At 39.9% G+C, this 26137-nt stretch overlaps 3 protein-coding genes across 4 annotated transcripts; 2 read left to right on the top strand and 1 right to left on the bottom strand.

Moving 5' to 3' along the window:
* The first annotated feature begins 1474 nt into the window (after nucleotides 1–1474).
* On the top strand, nucleotides 1475–11101 carry LOC104414365 (uncharacterized protein sll0005). Its single transcript, XM_010025439.3, has 13 exons — nucleotides 1475–1804; nucleotides 2205–2354; nucleotides 2629–2799; nucleotides 3239–3382; nucleotides 3575–3680; nucleotides 3801–3949; nucleotides 4043–4168; nucleotides 4821–4964; nucleotides 6811–6898; nucleotides 7507–7880; nucleotides 8200–8523; nucleotides 9405–9635; nucleotides 10684–11101. The coding sequence occupies exons 1-13, from the start codon at nucleotides 1535–1537 to the stop codon at nucleotides 10816–10818; spliced, it is 2412 nt and encodes an 803-aa protein (XP_010023741.2). The 5' UTR covers nucleotides 1475–1534; the 3' UTR covers nucleotides 10819–11101.
* Nucleotides 11102–11950: 849 nt separating this feature from the next.
* On the top strand, nucleotides 11951–13558 carry LOC104414364. The gene is made up of 2 exons (XM_010025438.3): nucleotides 11951–12686; nucleotides 12984–13558. Exons 1-2 carry the CDS (start codon nucleotides 12524–12526, stop codon nucleotides 13247–13249), a joined length of 429 nt encoding a protein of 142 aa, XP_010023740.2. The 5' UTR covers nucleotides 11951–12523; the 3' UTR covers nucleotides 13250–13558.
* Nucleotides 13559–19124: 5566 nt separating this feature from the next.
* On the bottom strand, nucleotides 19125–25129 carry LOC104414363 (ankyrin repeat domain-containing protein 13C). 2 transcript variants are annotated; one of them, XM_010025437.3, is made up of 2 exons: nucleotides 22516–25123; nucleotides 19125–19689 (listed from the first exon to the last, which is right to left on the bottom strand). In XM_010025437.3, exons 1-2 carry the CDS (start codon nucleotides 24130–24132, stop codon nucleotides 19354–19356), a joined length of 1953 nt encoding a protein of 650 aa, XP_010023739.2. In that variant the 5' UTR covers nucleotides 24133–25123; the 3' UTR covers nucleotides 19125–19353. The 2 variants fall into 2 exon arrangements, with proteins under 2 accessions (XP_010023739.2, XP_039155369.1); XM_039299435.1 differs by lacking the exon at nucleotides 19125–19689 and adding an exon at nucleotides 21141–22143 and having other exon boundaries at nucleotides 22516–25129.
* Between the last annotated feature and the right edge of the window lie 1008 nt (nucleotides 25130–26137).

The following is a 26137-nucleotide window of genomic DNA, read 5'->3' as shown; positions in this document are numbered from 1 at the left end:
ACATGTGTGTGAATTAGGTGCACGCACAAATTTGATTCCCTACATATATCATTACATGCAAACTGGAAAAATCGTCCAAAAAGTTCTAAACCAAATTATACTTCAACCAATTTAGTTTTAAAATTTTCGATTTTGCTAATTGAGTTATAAACATTTTCATGTTTTGTTAATTAAGTCTATTCGGCAAATTTTACCTGGAAATTGCTAACATGGATGTTGGCTATTCTCATGGTATGGTCAACATTTACATGGATAATTTTAAAAAGCTTCCAAGCTCAACGAGGGTTGGATAACTATTGACAGACAAAACCTCACTTTGGATGAAAAATAGTGGGTTAACTATTGTTTGACGAACCAAATTAATACTATAATCTTGTAAGTAACGAATAAGTTGTACCTTTTGTTGAAAATTGTAAGCATCACCAGGTTAAACCTCCCTATGGATGGAAAACAACAAGGAAAACTACTCCTTACTTTAGCAGGCATGGCATAAACCTGCACGAACACAAAGATGTCCCAGGTTGTTTTGGTGATGTATAAACACCCGACGAGTTACAGATTTTTCTTTCTCTTTTTTTTCTTTTTCTTAGAATTGTGTAGGTTTTTTTTATCGTACTCTTTTAATTATCCTTAAGTGCGTTCTTACTTGCACCGCAATTTCAATTACTTGATTGATTTGGGTTTTTACTTTTTTAGCAATAGAGTAGAATGGCGCCAATCTGCATGACGTAAAGGTGAACGTTTACTCCTCCGTGGCCGCTGAACTTGTACCCATCGATCTCGATGAATTCAATGGCCACGGGCAGAGCTTCCGTATCTGGAGGTTCGTCAGCTTGCCATCAGGTCTAGATTAGAAGTGGTTGGCGTCATCGGAAGGTCTTACAACCCTAGTGAGATTGTCATGATGGTTCAGTAATCTCATAACGAAATTGAGCTGCCACGGACGATGAATAGAAAATCTTAGGAAAAAAGTACATTAAAAAGAAATAAAAACAAAAAAGAAGGGAAAAAAATGCCTAACCACGTTATTTCATTACACTTAAAATCGTCGATTGTATTATATAGGATGATCGACAGTAACTGAACCATCACGTTAACAAATTAGACAATACCAATTGATCGCAATCACAAGGATTATATTGAAAATTTTGCAAAAACACTTAGAATTACTTTAATTAAATTGAAAAGTTTAGAATTTAAATTGACACTATAAGTTTAGGGCCAAACATGTAATTTTCCATCTGGAAAGTCAATGATCAACCTCCTTCCCGGTGCCCAGCCACCATAAACGGAAAACAATAAACAAATCACCTTGTAAAATCACGCTGATAAAATAAATAAGCCCCCAAAGGAAAAGGTGAACGTATGCCATTCCCTTCGCTCCAATGGCGCCACGTGTTCGCCCACCGGCCAGCCCTTCGTCCCCACTACAAACAAAACCCCCGCGCTGCAAAACCACCCAACTTCTCGCTTTGCTCTCCACCTCCACAAGCACTCCCTCTCTCTCTCTCTTTCTCTCTCTAGAGCTCCGGCAATGGAGGCGGTGTCGCAGCTCGTGTGCTGCGGCGGAGTGGAGCCCCTCCGTTGCAACTTCCCCGCCCACGTCTCGCCGCCGGGCCGGTTCGAGCTCCGGAGATCGCGGGCCAAGCCGGTCCTCGCTGTGGCCGCGGATCCTAAGCCGGGCCGGACCGGACCGCCCAAGTCGCCGTCGCCGCCGCCGCCGCCGCCGCCGAGCACCTTGAACGGTTCGTCGTCGTCGTCGTCGCGGCCTCTGCAATCCAAGCCCGTCAACGGCGTTTCCACGGTGAGCTTCGCGCTTCCGGAGTAAATGGGACGCCGGTTGCTCTATCCTTCCTCTGATTCCATGTCTGCTAACCAGGTTTTTGAGGAGTTCGATGAATGCGTCGTCGTTGTGGTCGCTTATTTGCAGATGAAGAGTCGAATGAGCTGGTCATGAACGCAAAATGATCGCGTCGCATTCTCCTCCGCTTTCTCTAATTTCCCTTTCCTGCCGTTGGAAATTGCGTGTGCGTACAAATTTCGGTTTTTTGAGGATCACCTCCGAGAAATCGGACAAAATTCATGTCTTATGTATGCACTTTTTCATGAGTTCGAGAGAAGTGGAGTTATTTCGTCGATTTCCTTGAGTTGATCGTTCGTGGATCGGTCAATTTGAGTTTTTTCTTTATTTCGTGTGGTTGCAGAGAATAGGAGATGTCTCGCGGGAGATTAAGAGGGTGAGGGCCCAGATGGAGGAGAATGAGCAAGTGGCAATACTGATGCAAGGCTTGAGGGGTCAGAATCTGAGGGACGCGCAATTTGCAGACAACAATATTCAACTTCGTCTGGTTGAGGTATGACGTCCTCTCTCTCCAATTCTGCTGATAAGAGATGAGCCTTAGTAAAACGCCTGCAAGTTCTGAGAATGCTGTGTCTTGATGTGCATTCGTAATCACCCGATTGTGTTGCCTAGAGCATTGATGCTTCTGGAGTTTGTTTAGTTCTGTGATGGAATATCTATTATTCTGATTATTTACTTGTGCATTGCACACAGTGATGCTAGATTGTTGAAAGATCCATAACGGGTCATAAATCTCTTTATCTCGTATCAATGCCGATACTTCACAGGTGGATGAGAGCAGTGAGTTTTTGCCCTTGGTGTATGATCCTGCTACCATCTCTGCTTACTGGGGAAAACGTCCACGAGCTGTTGCTACACGTGCTGTCCAGTTACTATCTGTTGCCGGAGGGTTTCTCTCCCGTATTGCCTGGGACGTGATAAATAAGAAAGTTCAAGAGGTATAGCTATTCCGTTCTTTCATTGTGTTTAATCATTGGTATGTGCATCCTGTGGCTGACTTAACTATTTATTTGGAATAAATCCTTTTTTAAAGGTAGAGAGTATAGTTGTAGAGATTCAAAGATGAGTTCTCCCTTCTTCTGGTCATAGATGAGCGACGGAGTCTCAAAAAGCTAAATATAAGTAGTTAAGGACTCTGGAATAAACTAATGTCTTGCGATTGTCTATCTTTTGATCTTTTCACCAGTTTCTTATTCCATATTGAAAATTATTTCTACATCTCTTTGCCTCAGTTAACCTAACGGTTCAATCTTTGTCAGTCAGTTGTGGTTTTGTGTAAAGTTGAGAAATTATTTCTTTATTCAACTTCCAAGTCAACGTGCATATTTTTAATTCTTATTGTGTCTAATTGCTTTGATTCTTATGCTTTATCATCAGAATGAAGTTGCTAGGGCAATAGAGTTGAGAGATATTGTAACTTCCTTGGGCCCAGCCTACATAAAACTTGGTCAGGCATTGAGCATTCGGCCTGACATTCTTTCACCTGCTGCGATGATTGAGCTGCAGAAACTCTGTGATAAGGTAAAACATCTCCTCCTCCTTTGCTTTATTTTATGTGTAACAATGTTTTTCATTTTCTTTAGTTTGCACATACCCTTCAAACCAATGCCTCCACAACTGTTTTTATGATTTTATTGTGGTGTTCCTGGAAATTTCAAGCAAGTAATTCATTCGTTGGTCGCTGATGTCATTTCTGCCTGCTGAAATGTGAAGGTCCCTTCATTTCCTGATGATGTAGCTATGGCACTTATCGAGGAGGAGCTAGGTCAACCGTGGCATGAGATTTACTCTGAACTCACATCTTCTCCAATTGCCGCAGGTAGTCTCGATGATTTACTTTCAACATTGTTTAGTCAATATTATCTGTTATTAACAGCATCTCTCTTTATTTTACTGGTACTCATAAGTGGATATTTTTTCTTGTTGAGATCTGTGGCAGCATCTCTCGGACAGGTATACAAGGGCAAGTTAAAAGAAAATGGAGATCCAGTGGCAGTTAAGGTTCAGAGACCTTTCGTTCTTGAGACTGTGACAGTTGATTTGTTTATCATACGGAATTTGGGTTTGGTTCTTCGGAGGTTTCCTCAGGTAGTATTTTATAGGTCACTGTTTGTGTGGATGCGATAGCTACAGCAACTAATTAATAGCCTTCAATCTTTTTGTGATTTCTTCATATCCCAGATCTCTGTAGATGTGGTGGGGTTAGTTGATGAATGGGCTGCCCGCTTTTTTGAAGAGTTGGATTATGTCAACGAGGGTGAAAATGGGACACGTTTTGCTGAAATGATGAGGAAGGACCTTCCACAGGTGAGATTAATTCCTTGATTGACGTATTCATCTACAAGAACTATGAGTTAAAAAAAATTCTTTCATACCACTGCTTAAGCCATAAGGTTAAAAATCTGTGATTTTTAATAATCCATTATTTTTACTTGCTTTCAATTAGTTATTCTTATCTAGTGCTTTTGAACTGTGTATTTTTAATGTTTTGTTTAGGGCGTTTAGATATGTCCTATTATATGTTAGTGGTGCTAGGATTTACTCCTAGAGGAACTGTTAAATCATGTAAGACCACACCGCTATCTACTCTAAAAGTTTAAGCTGTTAGATCAAGACATAGTTTTAGATTTAAATATCTAAACTCTCCCTCCCTCTTACGGTATGCTGGACTTTGGCCTAAGACTAAAGCATCGAAATATATAATTTGGGAGGCAAATAAGGGGCCCGGAAAGATTTGATCTCAGTTATTTCTGGTCTGATATCATGGAAAACTTTTTGGTACTGCTCCCAATTATTATGAAAGTATAAGCCAGTGGTGAAAGTGTGGTATAACATTTAAAATTTTGAAAGATACTATTATATTCGGAAGCAAAAATAACAGGGCCAGAGTATAACTAACACAATATGTTAGTGAATTTGTTCGATCTTTTAATTATTAATCATGAAAGGCTTTTCTCAGGTTGTTGTACCTAAAACATACACCACGTACACTTCAAGGAAGGTTCTTACGACAGGCTGGATAGAGGGGGAAAAGCTGTCGCAGAGTAAAGAAAGTGACGTCGGAGAACTGGTTAATGTTGGAGTCATCTGTTATCTAAAGCAGGTAATCCACCTGGTCTAATGGGTACTCATGCCCTTATATAGTAGGATATATTTTTCTGTGAAACTTGGGTGCTTTCTAGTTCTACTGTATATTTTGTCTCTCTGCGTGATTAAATGTTCTACCAAGGTCAATGGGCTTTTCAATATGTTCATTTCGTACGGCATATCAGATGCCTCCCATGTATCTGTCCTTACAGTGTTGTGAAATGAAAACACCCGTCTCCTTTTCCACAAATTCAAAGGAAAATTTACCTAAGTTACCTTGGAGTACCACCCACTAATCATCATCGGAAAGAACCTACCAGGTCAAAAAGGATGAAAGACAGATTAAAGGGAGCCAATGCCCTCACAGCTATGATGGGGGAAATCACAGAACCTGGTTGCCAACTTTGAAGCTACTCTTAATTTTATGGTTATTATACTTTTTGAATGGATTTGCTTGTCCATTTTGTTTATAAAAAAAAAGGTAATTGAAAGCCAATGTGGCACTTAAGAAAAGCTACAGGGTATGTTATATGCATGCCATGTGGCATGTGGCATGTCACTTCAACATTCCGTTAAGTTTTAGTATAGAATGAAGAAGTAAACCAATTGGAAAAAATTAAAGAGTTAGCAAAATAGTAACATTAACAGACTTATAAAGGTGTGATAACTTGATTGAATATTACCTCTAGGTTGAAAGACCAAAATAGTGCTCATGCTTGTATCCATCTCCATTCCAATTTTCAAAGATTATCCTAAGTTTTGGAGGCTTTAAGGTTTCTTTTTGTCAAATTTCCTGAAAATTATTGGGAGATATCGATTCCCTTATTCTTTAAATTTTTCAGTACTGTTGTTCATTTGAAGATACTTCCAAATTATAAAGGGTAACTTTCATATGTATAATTATCTGAAGGGAATGGTCATTCACACCCTCTCGCGGTAGTTTTTAGAGCCAACATCTTACTCTCATAATCATTTCATTGAAATAGGTTACAGCTTGCAGATTATTTCTATTCAGTTGCTGCTTTTCATGGAAAATATTCATGAGATTTTGTTGGATTTGGAATTGGCGTTTCCATTTCCTACGACTCTCAGTGATTGTTATCATGCTTTGGCAAAGTTTAGCTTGACCGTTTAGTCCAGTTTTATAGATGAATTTGCAATAGCACCTGTTTTTCCCTCAAAGAGTTGGTGCTGGAGACTCAGGACAAAAATATATGAAGCTGGGTTTGATGTACTGAAAATTTATAGTTTGTGTGGGGGTGTTTTCTCCTACTGACGATAGGGGGCTGTGTATCCAGCCGAAGTGTATGTGGAAATAGAGTAGCCTTACAAGAATTTAACAAGCAAAACAAGATTAGTACAGAGATGGAATTAACAGCTGGTTTGGACTCTTTGGTTTTGTGAGTGTTGGTAGTTATTATCATGTTTTGCATTAATTTTTATTTGTTAGACCATCTAGCATTGGCAACGAGAAAGCAGAGGGAAAAATCATGTCGAACAGTGTCATGTTATCTATACTTCATATGAATATGGACTGAGGTAATTGTCTTGACTGACATCCGATACATCTGTGATATGAACAGAGCAGATTTGAATGTGTCTTGTTGCTTATGCATAATATTGAGAGATAATCTCTAATGTTTGTCAATAAACTCCACATTAGCACATTAGTCTTTTTGTACTAGTCCTCACGACAATAATTGATTGATCTCTTTTTGTGGAACTTGCATGATCACCATCTACTTATTTCCGTGAAAGTAAACTTGCTTTGCATGGTTGGAACACAAATGTGGTGGCTCAATGATACCTTCCTTATAACAATTACAAAGGAATTACTAATTTATACTTTTCTTTAATTGCAGTTGCTTGATACTGGACTTTTTCATGCGGACCCACATCCCGGAAACTTGATTCGTACCCCAGATGGGAAGTTAGCCATTCTGGACTTTGGTTAGTTTCTTTTGGGTCTCAAAATGAATTATTAGTGTCATGAATCACTCAGCTTTGTTCTTTTTTTCTTTTGGCTCTGTTTTCTTATAAGTTCAATCGCCTTGCATATTGAACCAATATTTTTTAATTAATTCATCTTTATCTAACATATTGACTGCTTCAGGAAGTATGCTTTTGTTTAGTTAGCTTCCCTCACATTAACGTGTCATACTACTTGTACCTTCTCTATTAGATCCAGAGAAATACATGCGTACTAAAATAGAAAAGAAATATAATACCCGTACCCTTCTCTATTAGATCCCCAGGAACACTCACTTACTGGAAAGGAAAAGAAGAGGCAAAGATATAGAGGGATGAAATTTACACTTGTGTGGAAGTTCCCACTCTTATTTTATTCCTTTACAATGTCTCAGATACATAATTATATCTTATCTCGGTGTTCAATTGTTACTTGTTACCAACATAAGATGGAGATAGATTCAAATATTACTGTCCCTTAAAAATATCATCAATTTCTTCATGAAAATTTTGTATATTTTGGGAATGAATAGTGTAGGATATGCACTTGTGCTTCCCAGGGTGATGTGTGTTTGTTTTTTCTCCTATAGGACTTGTTACAAGATTAACAGATGATCAGAAATACGGAATGATTGAAGCAATTGCTCATCTCATTCATAGAGACTATGAGGCAATAGTCAAGGACTTTGTAAAGCTTGGTTTCATACCTGATGGGGTCAACTTAGCACCTATTTTGCCAGTTCTTGCAAAGGTTTTCGATCAGGCCCTTGAAGGTGGAGGGGCAAAAAATATCAACTTTCAGGAGCTTGCATCAGATCTGGCTCAAATAACCTTTGATTACCCATTCAGAATACCCCCATATTTTGCTCTTATCATCAGGGCAATAGGGGTGTTGGAGGGTATTGCTTTGGTTGGAAATTCTGATTTTGCCATAGTGGATGAAGCTTATCCTTATATTGCTCAGGTGACTGAAAGTATCTTCTGTACTGTGGTGGTCTTTTTACCTTTGTTGGAGCATGGTGTGAACTCATGCAGTTGCTTATCTGTAATCTATTTCATAACTAATTGGAAATTTCCTCTATGCCTAGGCTATGTACGTTATTATTGTTTGAATGTGAAGTCAATTTGTGCACAAGTAAAGTTTCGGTTTCTATCTAACATGGCATTTGCTAGTTTGGTTTTACCTTGTTACTAGACTATACCTGATTTCAGTAATTGTGTTGTTTTGCTTTTTTAATATATCCTTTGCTCACTGTTTCAACAATACCTTTTGTATTTGACAGAGGCTCCTCACAGATGAGTCTCCACGTCTCAGGAATGCCTTGAAATACACGATTTATGGAAAATCTGGGGTATTTGATGCTGAAAGATTCGTTGATGTGATGCAAGCTTTTGAAAATTTTATTACTGCAGCCAAGAGTGGTGGTGGAGAGGATATGAATGGAGATATGGCTGGACTTGGCATTTTAAGAAGTCAAACGGGTAGTACTGTTCCACAATTTGTATTGAATGCGTCTCAGTCAGAGGAGCCAATCCAAACAAGGGCTGCCTTGGGATTTCTGTTATCTGATAAGGGAAATTTCTTCCGAGAGTTCCTTCTGGATGAGGTATGAAAATCTATTAAAGCATATCTTATCGCCTCTTCCACAAATAAGAGTATTCGTGTGTACGACCTGTAACAGTAAATGCTTTCAATGTTCCTCCAGAAGAGCCTGAAGGTCTTGGGATTAAAAAAGAAATTGATGCAACTGACAATCATTATTCCTAGATTTATGTCACATAATACAACTGTTCTCGATGTTTAGTGTCAGGAGAGACATCTTTCTGGTAGTGCTCAAATTGGATGATGATTTTTGCATTTTATGGTTACAGTCCAGTACCTCACTGTCCTTGACAAATTATAAGAATTACCATATGAAATTGCAATCGGGCAAATCTATGTAGTTTCCTATAGAAAAAAAAGAAATGTTGCATTGCTGTTGAGGATAGAAGCCCTTATGTCCTGCATGGATGAAGACAAATTTGTGTTTCTCAAATTGTAAAAGATCTGAAACTCAGCTACGCAGACACAGTTGGTCTTCCCCTTGTCTTAAAGTTCTTTATAATGAATTCTCTGAATCCCATTATGATAAACTGGTTTATAAGAGTTCAGTGGTGGAACTACCCAGCTTATAATTCACATGCTCATCAATCCTTCTTTGTTTTTGTGGCTTAAAGTGTGACTTCAATTTGACTAAAGTGTAATAACTTTTGAATTAGACTGGTAAATTGAGCGCCTCTTGACGTGGATCGAGTTTGGTAGCTATATAAAATGTTTGCGGTGGCCTTTGGACCCCTATCACCCAACCCCACCTACGACTGGGACCAATGCCTAGTCACTGTTCTCAAGGAGGACTAGTTAATTTAGTGTATTAATTACAATTGATGCTCATATGTTATTTAAGAACAATTCTGAAATTCTGGAATACTGTCCTCTTCATGCTTACAGATTGTGAAGGGAATTGATGCAGTCACCAGGGAACAGTTGGTACAAGTAATGGCAGCCCTTGGGTTGCGTAATGTGTCCCCTGTTTTCAGTATGGTCCCTTCATTTGGACCCTTTAAACCTGCTGCACTTCTCCCAACAGTAACAGAGGAGGACCAAGTCATATTGAACAATGTTCAAACCATTGTCGAGTTTCTCACTGCTGGAAGCTCAATCTCAAGGACATCAAATCAGGTATTAGGTGTTTTGCTCTTTTAAAAATTTTCAATTGTGGTAATTTAGGATGCGCTGAGTACAGATTTTCAGTGCCCTTCAGCTTCCCCTTTTTCACTCAACTTGGTTGCATGTGTTCAAAAGTGTTGTTTCCTTTTATAAAAGAGTAACTTAGATAAAGCTTTCCTGCTCTATCAGTTAGGCAATAAGGGAAGATGAGGATGAACAATATCACCTACCTTCCTATAATGTCTTGTTTCTCTTAATTTATGTTCCCTGGTTGTAGAAATTCTCTTTTTCGGCATACTCTGGTGCGTGTACTCAGAGAATTGAGTTTATTGTCCATGCTCCTCCCCGTCTTTTCCCTCTTTCATCCTTGAAGTTGTTCGAGTTGGTCTTAGTTTCTGCTATCTTAAATCTTCCACCCTCAAATATCTCTCCTTGGATGATACTTATCTTGAAATTGTCCTCTACAATTTCAGGAGTAATTAATTTTCTGTCTCGTGCTCTTCTAGTTTCTAGTGTAGGGCATCATTGTTGCTACTACAGGTTGGTCTGCACGGTAAGGTAGTTGTCATTTTGTAGAAGTCTGCACTTCTTGATAGAAGGATTTCAGATGCATCATTCCTGTTGAATGGTTAAAACATACCTGGAGCACTTCACCTAGCGAGAAAACTCGACTCTTTTTAATTTTTTTTTCCCTTTTTTTTTTTGAGGATTTTAGCAGAAACAAGAGGTGGTTTTAACCCAGATGATTTGCCATTGTCACCCAAAACGAAAAACCAGAAAACGTTATCTACAGTGGGACCTTTAATTTTAGATCGGCTTCAAGTAATTGCGAAGCTTTTAGCCGTTTTGACACTCGGTTGTCCTAGCTCTAAAGATGAGGCATGGTTTCAATAATACTACTGAAGGATTGTGCTTTCTTACTTCACCATCGTCAATGGTGATAAATCTTGGATGCAATGAGTCCTAAGATAAAGCTGTATATGCCATGAAGGATTTTTAGTCACTGATTGTCTTTTAAATTGAAAGACAATAACTTTACCACTCTATATGCAATGGATAGGGTGTGGATGTCGCTCGGATTGTCCAGGAGCTGCTTCCGGTGTTGCCAGGAATTTCGGCCACAGTCCTTCCAGAGGTGCTCAGTCGGTTATCTTCTCGAGTACTGGCTCGCATAATTAGGGATTCATTTTTGTAAATCACCAACTCTCGCAGATTTCATGTAGTAACTGTGCATAGATACATCGACAATGCGATAGCAGAACACGTCAGTAGCACATCGATTACGGGATCGGCTAATCTCCTTGTATATAATGGCAAGAAGAGTAATTACAAATGTCAATTAGAAAATTGGATAGAACTCTTCTTCATCTGTTGCCGTCTACAAGTTCCCTTTTGACCTGGTGCTAAAAATATAGGAACTCCTTCACACACAGAGAGCTCCCAATAGTATTGTGGTTTTCATCTTTATAGTCCTTAAAGTTCTTGTCACCATCATTTCCAATGGATTCGAAATGCAAATCTCAGTATCCTCCTTGGTTGATTAATCGGACCTTGTTTTTTATGAAGCATAAGAGATTGGAGGTGAAGGTGGTTGCAATTATATGAAGAAAATACCGTAATTTACGAATCTATTATGATAGAGTCAATAAAAATGCTAGAGTGCGTGTCTTTTCTGGGACTGCTATGAGTTTCATCAATCTCTGGGCGTCTGCTGGTTAAGGTGGAAGAACCGATTTCCGTGTTTACAAATCCTTTATATCTGCCCTATGGCAGCTTATTGCAGTGCTTGGCTTCAATTGCCTCAACTGCAATACAACATGAACCCTCTGTACAGATTAGCATGGTTTTCACCATAACATCTTTCATGCTGATTGATAGCCAAAAAAGAAAAGAGGAAAGGAAAGAGTGCCTAGATTTCCAATGATGAAAAGATTGAAAATCACACTAAGCTCGAGAAAGAGAGAGAAAAAAAGATGGGAGATAAGACTTAATATATTTCACGTTATCATGATACAAAATCCAACATCAGACAACTCTCTCTCTCTCTTCATGATTGTCCACACTCTGCAGTTTGTCACGGCTTTGCCCTCTAGATATTGGCAAAAGAAGAAGATTTCTAAGATCCACACCACTTTTCTCGTTCCCTTACTCCTGTATCTTCGCTTGCTTCCATCATGATGTTATGATAGTGATCCTGCAGATAACCATTGATGTATCGCCCAATTTGTCTTCAAAGAAAGTTAAAGATAACCTCTCTCTCTCTCTCTCTCTCTCTCTCTCTCCCACACAAGCTTTCACCTCCCTAATGAGTGCAATGACCAAAAGCAAAAGAGTATCAAGCTTAGTGGGGTGGAGGCACGGGGCAAAATCATTAGGCCTCAATCGACTAAGCGACACGGCGAACATACGTCAATCACTGTGCAGAAAACATTCCGGGTCTAGTGTTCTCTTTTCAAGAACCTTTGTTGGGTATCGCTAGTTGTTGCACTGTGATCGGTATTCGTCAGTCTTATTCTAAACCGGAAAAACTGAACATGCCGATGCCCTAAGAAAAAGGCACATTCTCACATCAACCTTCTTGGAAATGTTGTCACTTACTCACTTTGCTCGCTGTAGTTCGGTCCACAATTCTCAAGTTCACCTTCATTTGTCAGGTTTGCTGTATCCATGATAAACAGAAAGGTTGCTGAGAGAGGCTAAATCTGCACTCCTGGCGGCCTCAGCACAAAACAGGTGCACTTCTCTGGTCTGCTCTTGCTATGCGCCATCACGGAGTTTCAGTGGTAATTGCGAGGCGAGAAATAGAGGTAATAGTGCGAGGAAGTTGTCTCCGGTGGCGCAGAGAGATGGGCTCGAGGAAGAGCTTGAGGGTAACGAAATCGAAGGTCGAGTGAAGCGCCATGGTGGGCCTTGTCATGCTCATGGTGGAATTCTTATTCATAAGAGCAGCCTCAAGAAAGCCACTGAACAGGATGAGCATCGACGAAGGACGGAGTGCAGAAAAGTCAATTGGCCCGATGCTCATGGAAAGGACATTGCGCATGTGCATGAATTCGAGCCGAGGTAAGATTGTCACCCCTGCTTATTTCACTTTCATCATCAAAGTTGTGTTAAGGGTATTTTTGTGTATTTTTAGTGATGTCTAGGGTATGAACAATCGGCAGACATAGGGTTTTAGTCCACATCAAGATACTTTCTTTTGTGAATAAGAATTCGGTATTGTCCAAAAGGTGCCAATGTAATTGCAAATCAAAAGAGATGTAGCTCAATGGCAAAGCATAAGAGTGAATTTCAAAGTTTTGAATAATAAACTTCATTTCCCTAATTCATTAGGACCTCACATTGTTTTTACTGATGTAGTGTTTCAGAAGATGGAGAAATTGGAGGGGTTAGGAATTCCTGTGTTTGTTCAATTCAATGAAACAGCACATGCCAAAGGTACAAATGTCCAGCTTGCGAGTACCCGATTTTCTCAAGTACTTTCTGTCCTCGAGTGCTGTCTTCTACTCAAATTCCCATCGGTCAATGGGAAACATCATCAGTACATGGTAGCATATGAGATGAAAAGTCACTCTCAGAACATATCTCCTGATTCGACCCTCCAAGATAATTGGAAATTCGAATGAAGAATTAGCGCAGGGTTATGTCTATTGATGCAAGCACTGATCCAAGTTTAGCGAAGACAACATAAGCTATCAAACATTCCTGGTGGTTGTCTTCGAGCTGTTTGTTCAACTAATATATTTAGCCAATTCTTTCGGTATTTGTGTTTAAGTAGATTCTATCCCTTGTCTGTGTTATAGCCAAAATTGAAACGTAACAGGTAAAACCACAAGACCTTGCAGCTTCAGATGTGTTCGACAATGACTGTTACATCTGCTGTTCCCTCTTTGCTGGTAAATTCAAACCACAAATTTGCCCTTGAAGACTTGGCACTCGGGCTGGCAATTATAGAAGATGCAAACACAAGAAAGTTTACTGAATCAAATCTGACTATAATACAAACATGATTTAACTCAAAACTGACTCTGGTCAACTTGATGAGTTTTCAATTTTCTTTTTATCAAGATTTCATCTTCAGTAGTAACAGGAACCAGTTAGCAGGTTGGCTATAAATAAGGTAATTAGCGTGCCAATGTCGCAAGGGTCTCTCCATGTATGTGATATTCCGTTCGGCCTACTGAGGTGAGAGATGTAGCCAGTTTCTGCAATTCTTTCTTCCTCTCTCCTGTGGATCCTAAAAATTAATGGAACAAAGACCAAAGTTGCATCGGATGGTCAGAATTCAGAAATTTCAACAATCACCGAAAAAAATGATGGAAATTATCACGATGAATGCAGTGACACCCCAAATTTACCCATCTCTAGTTGATACCCGATTCGATGTATTATAGATCAACATCATCTGCTTAGAATAGTTATAACGACTTCCTTAGTATTACAATTTAGGCCAGTTGTCTCATGAGATCAACTATATATCCTTTTGCTCTTCTGTAGCGTCCATCAGCGTATTCTTCCCTACATAATTGACCATACAGTTGGCACAAATGTTGTCCCTGTCCTCCAAAGAAGTGTGGACAAGAAATTTCCAGGGTGTTATTAGCCGGCATCGCTGTTTCTCGTCGTTTATTAGCAGAATCAATAATTGGGTGGCACAGCTTCTTTGATGGCTTTTCCAAGAAATTCTTCACACCCGAAGTCGTGAAAATAATCCTAAAAAATTGTGCTTCTTTCAGATACATCAATTAGAAAACAGGAATGGCAGTCATTGAAATCTCCATGTAAATCATACATATGAGTAGAACAAGATTTCATGTGCGGTTACTATATTAGATGTCAGCAACGGTGGAATTGGCAACTTTTATTAGAAAATTTTCTACATAGAAGAGTTGTATATGGATCAGCTAGAATTCTAGAGGTCTAGAACATCATCTCCTTTGGCAGAAACAACCAACAAAATAAGCACCGTGAACATTTTATCAAAGGGTCTACGTTTTAGTGAAGAGCCAATTAAGAGATTACAAACATCAACTCTTCAACAATCTGAGACAAGACTATCACCTTCAGAAATGTGGAGGATACTACAAGGAATAGGAGAATGCAGTGGCTGGGGTATTGATCTGATTATATTCTCGTCGGTGGAGACTGAACCTCTACAACGCCGTAGCTGATCAAATCGGGCCGCGGTCTTCTGGTGTCGTGGTTCTTCATCTCATCCTTTAAGTCGTTGCTGATGCAGGTTGCCTTCATGTGGTGTCTAGCTGGTCCGTGGCCTCGGTTATGGCTGGCTTGTGCTGCTGTTTTCGCTCCTTCCGCTAGGCTGCTGGCTGGCTCTTGTTTGCTGTTGCGGATCACCTTAGTTGAAGGATGCCGTTAATTGATGCTTGTTTTCTCGCGGGTCCTTCCCTGCCTTGCTGCCTTGGTCGGCGGTCCTTTTGCTGTTCTTTGTGCCTGTTGTTTAGGCTGCTTCCTGCTTCTGTTTAGTTCGCTGCCACTTTGTTCGCGGCTGGCTTTATTTTACTTCCGCTCCCTTCCACTCGTTCTGACTTGTTGTCACTTTGAGTGTAAGTTTTTGGCGCCCAGATCTTTTGTATAGTTTGGTTAAAGCTCAATATAATCTTACCTTTACCAAAAAAAAAAAAACATCTGACTCTTCAACCTGGCATAGTGTGCCAGAACTAATCACAGCACGACGACTTAGCAGGTCATTACCACAAAAAAGAATGCACTTCCTCCGCGATAGGCCCAAACCATGTCCTTTTCCTTGCATTCATGTGGAATCGCATAGCTGTCGATCTACATAGCCCGTTAAAGTAGTGCTATTCTAATGAGAGTTCTTTTACGAAAAGTATACTGGGAAAGGCAAGCACAAAGAACAGATAGATTCAGCTGATCGAGTTTGGGTTGTGCTATCTGATAGGCGTGCTTATTTTTCACGTATGTCTTTTTTTACATAAAGCCACCCACGCCTTGACTTGTCGTTATCTCTCTCTCTCTCTCTCATGTGGATTTATTGCAGTGTGTTACAAAGTATAATCGCCTCCTTCTTTGTTGTCAGATCCCAGTAACCTAGAAATTGAGCACGTCATTGGTGGACAGCAACACTTTCACGGCGCCGTCGCAGCTGAAAGTTCATGCACTAAAAAATTGTGGAATCAGATTGGCTCTAACCTTCGCAAGTTGCAGCTGCTTTCCCATTTCTGATGTTACGGAGTTGATGAGAGAGCTTATTGAAGTGCCTTGCCTCCACCTGATGAATCGAAACTCTACCCATCGTTAGAAGGTTGACAATTTATAGTTGCTAGTATCGATCCATATAAGAGATTTTTCCCATGGCTTACAGTTATTGAATATAATGATAACCTAGTTATCCATTGCCACCTGCCCATCCATATGCCCTACTTGTGAAAAGATGGAACTTCCAAAGGCATAGCTAGGCATCTTCTGCTACTGAGGAGCTAAGAAATTTGAACTCCGTTTTGCATTTCATGATCTTGTAGCCAAGAAACCAAATATTCGAGAAATCTTCAACGATCTGAAGCGGAATCTACAAGAAATCTTCTGCACTTCATGCACAGAACACAATCCTAGAAGTTTGCTGGTTGCTCATCAGACAAGGTACCCAAGCCACCCAATCATGGGTAACTTCATAAATCTTATCATAAGGGTTGCTCACTTATGATACGGAGTCGATACTGTTTTTCTTCTCATGAAGATCTCTTGAATAGTTCTTTTTCCGCGCCGAGCACCAATTTTAAAGGTGCAAATGAACTTGCCAGAAAATGAAAAATTGTTGTAGATCATCATTGCGTGATGTCTTAACAGATTAGTATGTCAGATGAACCACTGCAGATATACATAACCACGTCCTGAGGCACAGTAACCTAGTTCTTCATCTATCTTAGTAAATATTAGGTTCAGTGTAAGTTAGCCATTTTATTCCATCCCAATAATTGTCTCCATTAATCCTTGAAGAAAAGCTCAAAAACCACCTTACTAGCACAATCAGTCATAAGATGAAGTATCCATTTTCAAGAAAAAGAATTACATCGATATCAAGGAACAACAAAGCTCTTTTAGCCAAATGACAATAATAGCGATACCAAAACCTTACAGGCAAATACTTTTCCTCGAGGTCATCCATGTTTATATTAGGTTTACAGTGTAAGTTGGCCATTTCATTCCATCCCAATAATTGTCTACATTAATCCTTGAAAAAAAGCTCAAAAACCACCTGACTAGCACAATCAATCATAAGATAAAAGTATCCATTTTCGACTAAAAGAATTACATCGATATGAAGGAACTCCAGAGCCCTCTCAGCCAAATGATAATGATAGCAACGCCAAAGCCTTACAGGCAAACATTTTTTCATGGGGTTACTCATCTTAATAGTGCTCTAATATGGGTTCACTTAATTTTAGAGTTCCAAAACAAAATTTGTCATTATATTAAAGTGCGCTTCCGTAAATAGATTCTAGTTCTTTCACACGCACCCACACACACACCCACCCGAATTGCTTTTCTCCTGTTCAATGCATAATTTAATTCATTCCTACCCCCAATTCAATGCATAGTTCAAGTCATTATATTAAAGTGCGCTTCCGTAAATAGATTATAGTTTTTTCACACACACACACCCATCCGAATTACTTTTCTACTGTTCAATGCATGGTTCAATTCATTCACACCCCCCACCCCACCCACACACACACATGCCAAAATCGCTCTCCCCTTATTCAATGTATAGTTCAATTCATTCCTGCCTTCCACACACACACACATCAAAATCGCTCTCCCCATGTTCAATGTATAGTTCGGTTCATTCTTGCCCCTTTTGATATCTTAGAAGCTTTCAAGGAGTCACCCTTTGTCCAAACCCATTGGCTCCAATAACTACTCTCCACTCTCACCGGACCGAGTCATTACAGTTTGGATTACATTGATCCGGTGGAGAAACTATTCGGTTCATGCACCGGTCGCACTTGCAACATAACAACATTAACGAACATGAACTCCGTCTCATGCTACTGGTTAAGTGGGATTTTCCGTCAAGAACCCTATTTACCCGTTCCACTCGAGTAAGCCGCTGAATTACACCCGAGAACAAAGGCCTTTCTTATCAATCGGTAGTTTTGCATGAACTGCATGAGGGAACAACTTATTAGATCATGAGCCAAATTGTAAAAGGGACATATCTAATCAAACCTGCTCTGATTTTGTCTGTGGGACCTTACCGAAAAGTTGAGGCTTTGTATAAGCACGCCCAAGCCAAAGTGAGAGGCATTGGATGCCAAATGCTGATTGAAGTACCAACAGACTCATGATAATTCTAATGCTGGTGCTGGAAGAATAATTACACAGATTGCATGTGTGACCATCATTCATGCGCTACAAGCTTCCACTGTTACAAGGCGTGATAAAGCCATCATGAACACCCTACAGTGATCCTATTTTGATTATAGGGTTTCAAGGAATCATGACAGGAGGGGTGAATCTCTTCAGAGGATATTACCTGGTTTGGAAGACCATCTGAGAGTCAAATGGAGAGCGACCAATTCAAGAAAAGGGGCTAAATAACGTTGAACCACAGAAGAAAATTATTTGACCATTTAATTAATTAAACGAAAATGAGTTGAAGTAGTAAAGAAAAAAAAAAAAAAAGGGAACAGGTTCAAAGCAGGAAGATTCTTCCTGAAAAATATTAGCCAAAATGGAGGCAGGATAAGGTACCTGTCCTTCTGGCTCTAACCCCACCCTTACGATAAAAGAAAATTTATATATAAAATTCGTCAAATCAAAACCTTCTATCTCATAAATTTTCTAGACAAAAATCTCCTTACAAAATCTAACTATCCGGCTAATAAGACTATCGGTCAACATCATGGTGTGATGTGAATAAAAATTTTCCAATGTAAACATCTATGATGAACGTTTAAATCGATATTATTTTATCCATTTGGGCATTCGTTACATATTATATTTTTAACATCGTTAGATGATCATATTAGTTGAATTTGGTTTGAAATGAATTGATTAGGAAATATGTGAAAGTTGAATGATTTTACTATATAAATTAAAAGTATAGCTACTAAATTAGAAAAAAAAGTGAATGTGCATAGACGAAAAGTAAAATTTTCCCTTGACAAATTAAATATGATGCCATTCATTGTACTTGATTGAAAAGCTCATCCGGCTTTGTCCAACACGGGGCCCATGCTCGGGTGGTCCAATGAATGTGCACTTGTTTCTTTCCAGCTTATTAAGATTTTTTTTTTTTTTTTGTCCACTTCAATAAATAGTAGTTCTACAAGCAATGTTGCCAACAACTTCAGACAGCACTCATGTTGTGTTTATTTCGTAAAAAATAAATAATTTAAAATATATATGATAATCTCAGATATAAAATAGGGGCGGTATTTCTAATAGAACGGGGTTCGCCAAAGAATAAGTTGATTTTGCTGAAAATAATTATAAAAACTTCGAATGGAGGGACACCAGTAGAAGAAAGAGATCAATGGGCCTACCACATGAAGTAAAAGATTCACCCAAATAAGGGAAGATGTAGCAAGAATTACAGATTCTTTTTGTTTCTTTTTCACCAATCCCACATGTTATACCACAATTTGTATTTGACCACCCATTTTTCTTGAATTTCATGAACCAATGAAACACATTCTATCTTGTGCCTAACTTAGCTCCTGCCCCCAAACCTACAACCGCGCTTCCGTTAGCGGTTCTGATTTTTCCCTCTCTTGGCCCTCTGCTTCTCTTGCATCTTCTTCTTCTTCGCCTCGGCAGTGACCCACATATACTCCGGCGGTATCAGAAACGGGTCCTGCACATTCTCTATCCTACTGCTAGAACCGCCAAAGGAAGAGCTCGGGCGGTGAATCGGGGCCTTTATCCACTGAAACCAAGATGAAGCCGAGGTACTCGTCGTGGCCGGGCTTTCTCGGCCCGAAGGGCTCGATGGCGGCGTTGCAAACTCGTCCAGCGGCTGTAGTTCTTCAAACTTGGTGAAAGTAACCAGCACTCTGATGGTGGGGACCACGGGGATCGCAACCTGGATGGAATCACAAACTTAGAATTTAAGTTGAATCCCTATATGGACACTGGACAGAGAGAAAACCCTATTATAAAGCTCCACACTTCATGACAAGTGAAGAATTAGCAGAAAGTTTGCGTCAAAACCACAAAACCACAGAGCAGATCCCTTTCCCTCAAAAGCTGAACGTAATCAAGGAATCAGCTCATACATTTTGCAACTAATGATACTTGGTTTGCAAAAGTGAGTCATAGTCCAGGCATGATCTCAAAGCTCTCGCATAAAGGATCGCAGTATCATTTAATATCAGCAAGAACTAAAAATCATTTGCTTAGATTTTTTTGGAAGGTAATGAAGCATCAGACGTAATACACTTTAAATCTAGAGTTTGCATTCGGGTTGGAATGTTTGTGCCAATGAACTTATTTTAATAGCCCGAGAGAAGGTAAATGAGGGGCCTAGAGCAGAAAACTCTAGGTCTCACTCACTTAACAACAAGCTGCAATTGAACAAAGATTAACGTAGCTGCCCCTGAGAACTAACACTCCCAGAAAAGAAAATTATTCAAGAGGAATTTTTATTCTGCTACTAAACATCATTACTAGAATATCACATCACTGGATTCTAGTCCTTAATCTAGGACAAAAATCTATATAAAAAATCATCAAAGAAAGCATAGGTCAACTTCAGATTGCTAAACTTGTAGAATAAGGGTGATTGATCATCTAGCCGGCACATAAGCTCTGCATATTGAGTATTCTAACTTTTAAGGAGCTAGTTGAGCAGTAAAGATAAAGATGTGTAGGAAATATCTGTCAAGACACCTACCATCAAAGTTGGTAACAGTACCAATCTATAGAAGGAACTTTCACTGGAATTCAACAATCGTCAGAACCTGTCTAACTAGATTATAAGAAAGCTTTGTCAATTATCTTTATTAATTGGTAACAATCTAGACTCGTCCACTAAACTTATTGGCTTTACTATCTTTCTGGTTCAATTCCTCTTTATTCTATTTCCTTTCATTAAGGATTATTTCAACTTCCACTTAAACGTTTGGAGAGGATGAAGAATTAGGATAAACATTTCTCAATAACTTTATCAATGCCCACCATTAAATTACCAGTTCCGCTATACAAGATTAACAAAATGACCAATGTACACACTGGTTTTCACACAGATCCATCTGACTAGAATCTTATTAGCTTTGTCCCTATTGTGAAGGAAGAGATGATCACTTTCTTCTCAGTTTCAAATGTTTGGACAGAACGCTTGAGCATTTAAGTGATTGTATACTCAAAAAGATATTGGATAACTATTTACAAACTTGTATCACAAAATACAATCAACCATACTGGTTGGCTACAAAAAAAAGGTCGACCAGAGTAACTGAAGGCAGAAAATATAAGACCAACCCTCCTTCAACTCCCTGAACAAAACAACTACATATTTCTACACTATTTCATCCAAGAGCCCCATCAAATACTCAAATTATAATATATTCACCATACGCAAATCCCATGTGCCAACCCATGTAAAATTGTAGCCTCTGTGGGGATAAATACACCACTCAATCATCCTCAATCATGTCACATTCACGTTAATATTCTCCTAGTGTCCTCCAGCATAATGGCAGAGATGGTACTAAATGTGTACACACAAGCACATTTAAATGGTAAAACACTATGTACAAGAACATTCCCTCCTAATTAGTAGAAGCAAGCAGGGGGATAATTTGAGTATGCATAATGCAATTTGATCTTAACAAAGACCCAAGGTATGTAAGGTTCCTCTATGTGGTCCCTGCACTTGAAACGTAGCAAAAATTTCAAAATAAGAAAAGAGACTGAATGGGTAGCTCAAGATAGCCAACTAGAAAAGAGAACGGAATTCTGACTCAAGCGGAGAATAAATTGACAAAATTCAGCATTTCCCATTTCCCTGATCACACTCCTCTCAAACTGTAAGTCATAGCTCTTGCTTCCCTTATCTTGTTGAGCTATGTAATTAACAAAAGAAATTCCTTTCTTAATCACCACCACAACATTAATTCTCGACAGTAAAGCTATCTGGAGCTTCTACATCTGCACGAATGAGTGCTCACAGCAAATAGTAGTTCTATGCGCCAAAGAGCTATCAAGCACATGTTCTTCCACAGCAAGAGAATCTGTGTGTTTAGTGCGTATGTTTATCTAAGAAAAGCATACATCCTGTGTGACGCCAACAGAAAAGCCTCGCCAAAAATATGACAAAATGCACGAGGTCTTATCCTCAAAACAAGATATGGAAAGTTTCTACAATTTTATTATGCCATACAACCAAAAATGAGAATGAGCATGAACCAACTGCCAAGACAGATTCCGACACTTACGCATGTCCAGCCCAAAAGAGTGACTTCATTTCTTAAAACTCATGTGTGCTCCCATTTCATCAACATACAGAACCAACATGCATCCGTATCCACGAGCCAGACTACAGTTCACATAAAAACCACGATTTCACTTAATTGGTCACTTTAGAAGAGTCCACAAAGAAGAGTTACTCCTCAATCTGACAATAGCAAATGCTCCCACTGTATTTAAGTCCTAATAGCTGTATCAAGGATGTCATATAATATACCTATAGAGGAATACTCAGATGTCATTGGAGCTTTTAGGATCTATTAAAAGTTAAAATTTAAAATGTACCGTCGTCATGTAAAAGCACGCGAATGTAACTTGTCAGTGTTAGAAAGCACGTGATTGTTTGAAAATAAGCAGTGGAAATATTTAACCCCAAGCCAACCAAGAAAAGATGGTAACTGAAGAGAAAGGAAAATGTGTTAGTACTGTGTAAGCAAAGTACCTTGACTGGAAAAGTGCCCATCGGGAGTTTTGTTGTAAGCAACTCCCTTAAACGACGGATGGCCTTGACTTTGTTGGCAAGAATATCGAGCAAAGGAAGGAGTTCTTCCGTCTGCAGAGGGAAGCTAGGAGAAAGCCAAAGAATAGGCCTTAACCCCTTCTTATACTCACTCTCGCGCCCTCCATCCTTGCGGCGGTTGTTGCTGTCGGAGCTTGCAGATGATGATGGTCTGCTATCTCTTCCTCTACGATGATCATCACCCCTCATAACAATCTCCATAGAATGCCTACCAGGTGTGGTTTGATTCCTCGATGGTGAATCTTCAAGTAAATCACTCACTTTCTTGTCTACACAAAGAGAACTCCTAGGAGGAGCAAGTTTCCCATTCACTTCATTCTTGGGATCCCGTTTCCTCCATCCAGAAAACCATCCTTTCTTCTCCTGCTTATTGTCGCCACTTGTACAACCATTCATATCTTCAATAGGAATCTCCCTCCTCTCATAGCAACTATGGCGATGTCCAATAACTCCATCGCCACTCTCGCACGTTAATTCTGATGAATCCAACTTCAGTGCAGCTTCAAGTTGCTTTTTTTCGTCTTCTGTCAAAAGGTCGTTAAGCTCCTCGTTTTCCGTTTCATTTTCATTGCAAGATGAGAAGAACTCATCATCTGTCATAGCACCTGGAACCTTCCTGGACTTGATGCTCACCATTACATTGTGCATGTCATATACTTTTGCCTTCCATTGGCCCACCATCTCTGTCTTTTCCTGTCGCCTCCAAGTCAACTGGGGTAATAGAACTGCTTGTGTGACATCAATCCCTGGCCTGAATATATTTGTCTGAGACATCGCAGTCACTTCTTGACGAACCTCTTCTTCAGTTGCTTGAGATCCAGCACCGTCCAAAGCATTCATCACCTCCTTGTCCTTGTGCGATACCATACAAAGCGAACCAGGAGGAACTTTACAGTCCTCTGACCCATCACCAAGAAAGAGAATACTCTGATCCGCACGCTGAATTCGAAAACCGTCAAATCCAGCCAAAGTCATGTCCGCACGCAAATTCGCGCCTCTCTTCCAAATTTTGTAAGTGTCCGAAGGGGCAATCCTTGATATAAATGGAATCACAGTACTCTCGAAATTGAAGGTGATTTCCATGTAGAAGTCCCTCATCCTGTGCATTGTCCCTATCAACCGAGGCAGCCTTCTACACCATTTCGCCCACGCCAGTGGCTGGTAATGCCTAACTATCGTCATCGCAATAGCCTCTTCCCTATTGCAAATAGCTTCCTGGAGTGCGCTCCAACCCTGCTCATTCTGCAAGCTCCAGTCCGCCCCTGCGACCATAAGCATCTCCGTGGCCGTCTCGTCTCCCAACTTGACCGCCAGATGGAGCGGAGTGTCGCGATTCGGGACGTCACGCCGATCTATCACGGCAGAGATGGCATCGGCCTTCTCTTCCTCAGCCAGAGAAGCTGCTTCGGTGCGAATCTCGTTTGGATTACACAGGCGCGGGAGACCAGCGAGGATCTTCTTAAGACTGGCATAATCTCTCATGGCAATAGCCTTATGCACAGGGCTATGAGCATACTTCGAAGCATCCACTCCCGCCATTGGTCGAGCACCACACCCCGATTAATCCCCACACTAAAAATTATATGCCAAGAGAAAATGAAAGCCTCAAACCGAGAGAGAACTATCTAAAACTATGTTAGCCACCATGAGACACCCAATTCGATTATCTTCCACCCAGAACGGCGAAAGTGAAGACGAACCTTTTCCCATAAACAAATCTGACCCAGCTCGAATCACAAAACCAGGGTGGCATAGAAATCACGAGCTCCAAATTTTCCACTGGGTTGAGATCAAGAACGCAAAGCAAAGAATCTCGTGCGGTGGGCCCCACGTTGGGAAGATCCAACAGGCCAAAGCCAAGAAATCTCACCTTCCCCTTTCGTTTTGGCACTTCTTTCTCCTCCTTCTTCGACGACCCACGAAAAAGACCCAGGTCCCTGAAAAAGCCCACGCCTCTCTTTCCTTTCTCTCTCTAGGAAGGAGAAGAAGAAAGAAGAAGGAAACAAAGAACAAAGGGGGGATCCTTGCGATCCAATCCCAGATCAGACAAACCCAACAACATGCATGTGGGGGTGTGAATTCGCAGGAAAGGTACTGGCCTAAAAAATAAAAAGAATATTAAAAGACACACCGGAACGGAGGGAATCGGCTAAAAAGAATTCAGGGGAAGAAGAAGGAAAGAGGGGGGAGGTGGGAAGAAAGAGGGTGGAATCAAGAAAGGAACCAGGAAGCCCCACCAATCATCCCAACCCAAAACCGAAAAAAAGAAAAAACAATGGAAGATTGGAGAATTGAAAATCGGGGAAACTGCTCCCCCCCCACAGCCTGAAAGGGAATGATAACCCACCCCCCAAAAGAGAAGGAACCGAAAGGTGGGAGCTTTGTTCAGGTATAACTCGCTGGAGAGAGAAACAGGAGAGCACAAAGAAAAACTTCAACGTGGACTCAGCTCCCTCCCATTTCCTCAATTCTCCTCTCTCTCTCTCTCTGTGTTTTTTATTATATAGTTACTGTTCCTTTTTTCATTTTCTTTTTGCCGGCTTGCTAGAGAGGGAGGGAGAGAGAGAAAGATAAGGAAGAAGAAAGGAAGGGCGAGATAGAAAATTACACGATGAGAAAGCGAGTCAGTCAGAAAGCCAGCCAGGGATTTACCAAAATGGGGCGGGGGCATGTGAGCCAGGAAACAGGGGAACTTGCTTTGCCCTTTCCGCTTGGAAAACATACGACCAAAGAAAGCATCATCATCGTCATTATTGTCGTCCGAGTATATCCAGGGAAGTTGGTAAGGTATATGCTCCATGAACCGAGAGGGTTCCTCTTCCTCTTGGGGGATTGACTATCATTAATATCACAATAAATCTCCAATGATGCTGAGTCATAAACTGACCCCATTATGACACAAATATAAAACAAAATTGTTGTAAAAAAAAATCCAAACTTATATACTAGTGTGATAAATGTACATTAGATGAAACCGAAATCAAGAGTATATATTGGGTTTTTCTTTTTTGTGATATCTATATCACAATGGGCAAATTTAGAATTTTTGGTGACATATAAAAAAAGTTTGGAGCATTTGCGTTACAATGGACCTAATTTGAGTTTTTTTTTTTAAATGATATTCACCCTGCCTTTTTTAGAGTGTTTCGAGTATTTATGACTATTGCATTTTATATAGAATATTATGATAAAGTATGCTTCAAGGACAAAGCCATACGACATTGGATTTATCTTTAGAGGGATCAGAAAGCCCACCCGGATAAAATGATCAGGAATTGAATTTGCCCAAAAGTAAGGTGCCATTCGGTTTTATTTACAGAAATCCTTGTTTTAAAACAAATGAGAAAAAAATGTGTTTCACATGAAAACAATGCTTGGATAGTTATAATAGAATTGATCGATTGGAAAATAAGAACGTACATAATTCGTTATGTAGAAAGAAAGGAAGAACTGTTTTTCATGATATATTTTCGTTAAATCAATTTTGGAGGAAAGCGTCAAGTCATAATGAACGCACATTCGTTTAAGACTATTATTTGTCTAT

Source organism: Eucalyptus grandis, chromosome 8, assembly GCF_016545825.1.
Source record: "Eucalyptus grandis isolate ANBG69807.140 chromosome 8, ASM1654582v1, whole genome shotgun sequence".
Taxonomy (NCBI): domain Eukaryota; kingdom Viridiplantae; phylum Streptophyta; class Magnoliopsida; order Myrtales; family Myrtaceae; genus Eucalyptus; species Eucalyptus grandis.
This window is presented reverse-complemented; position numbering and strand designations above follow the sequence as displayed.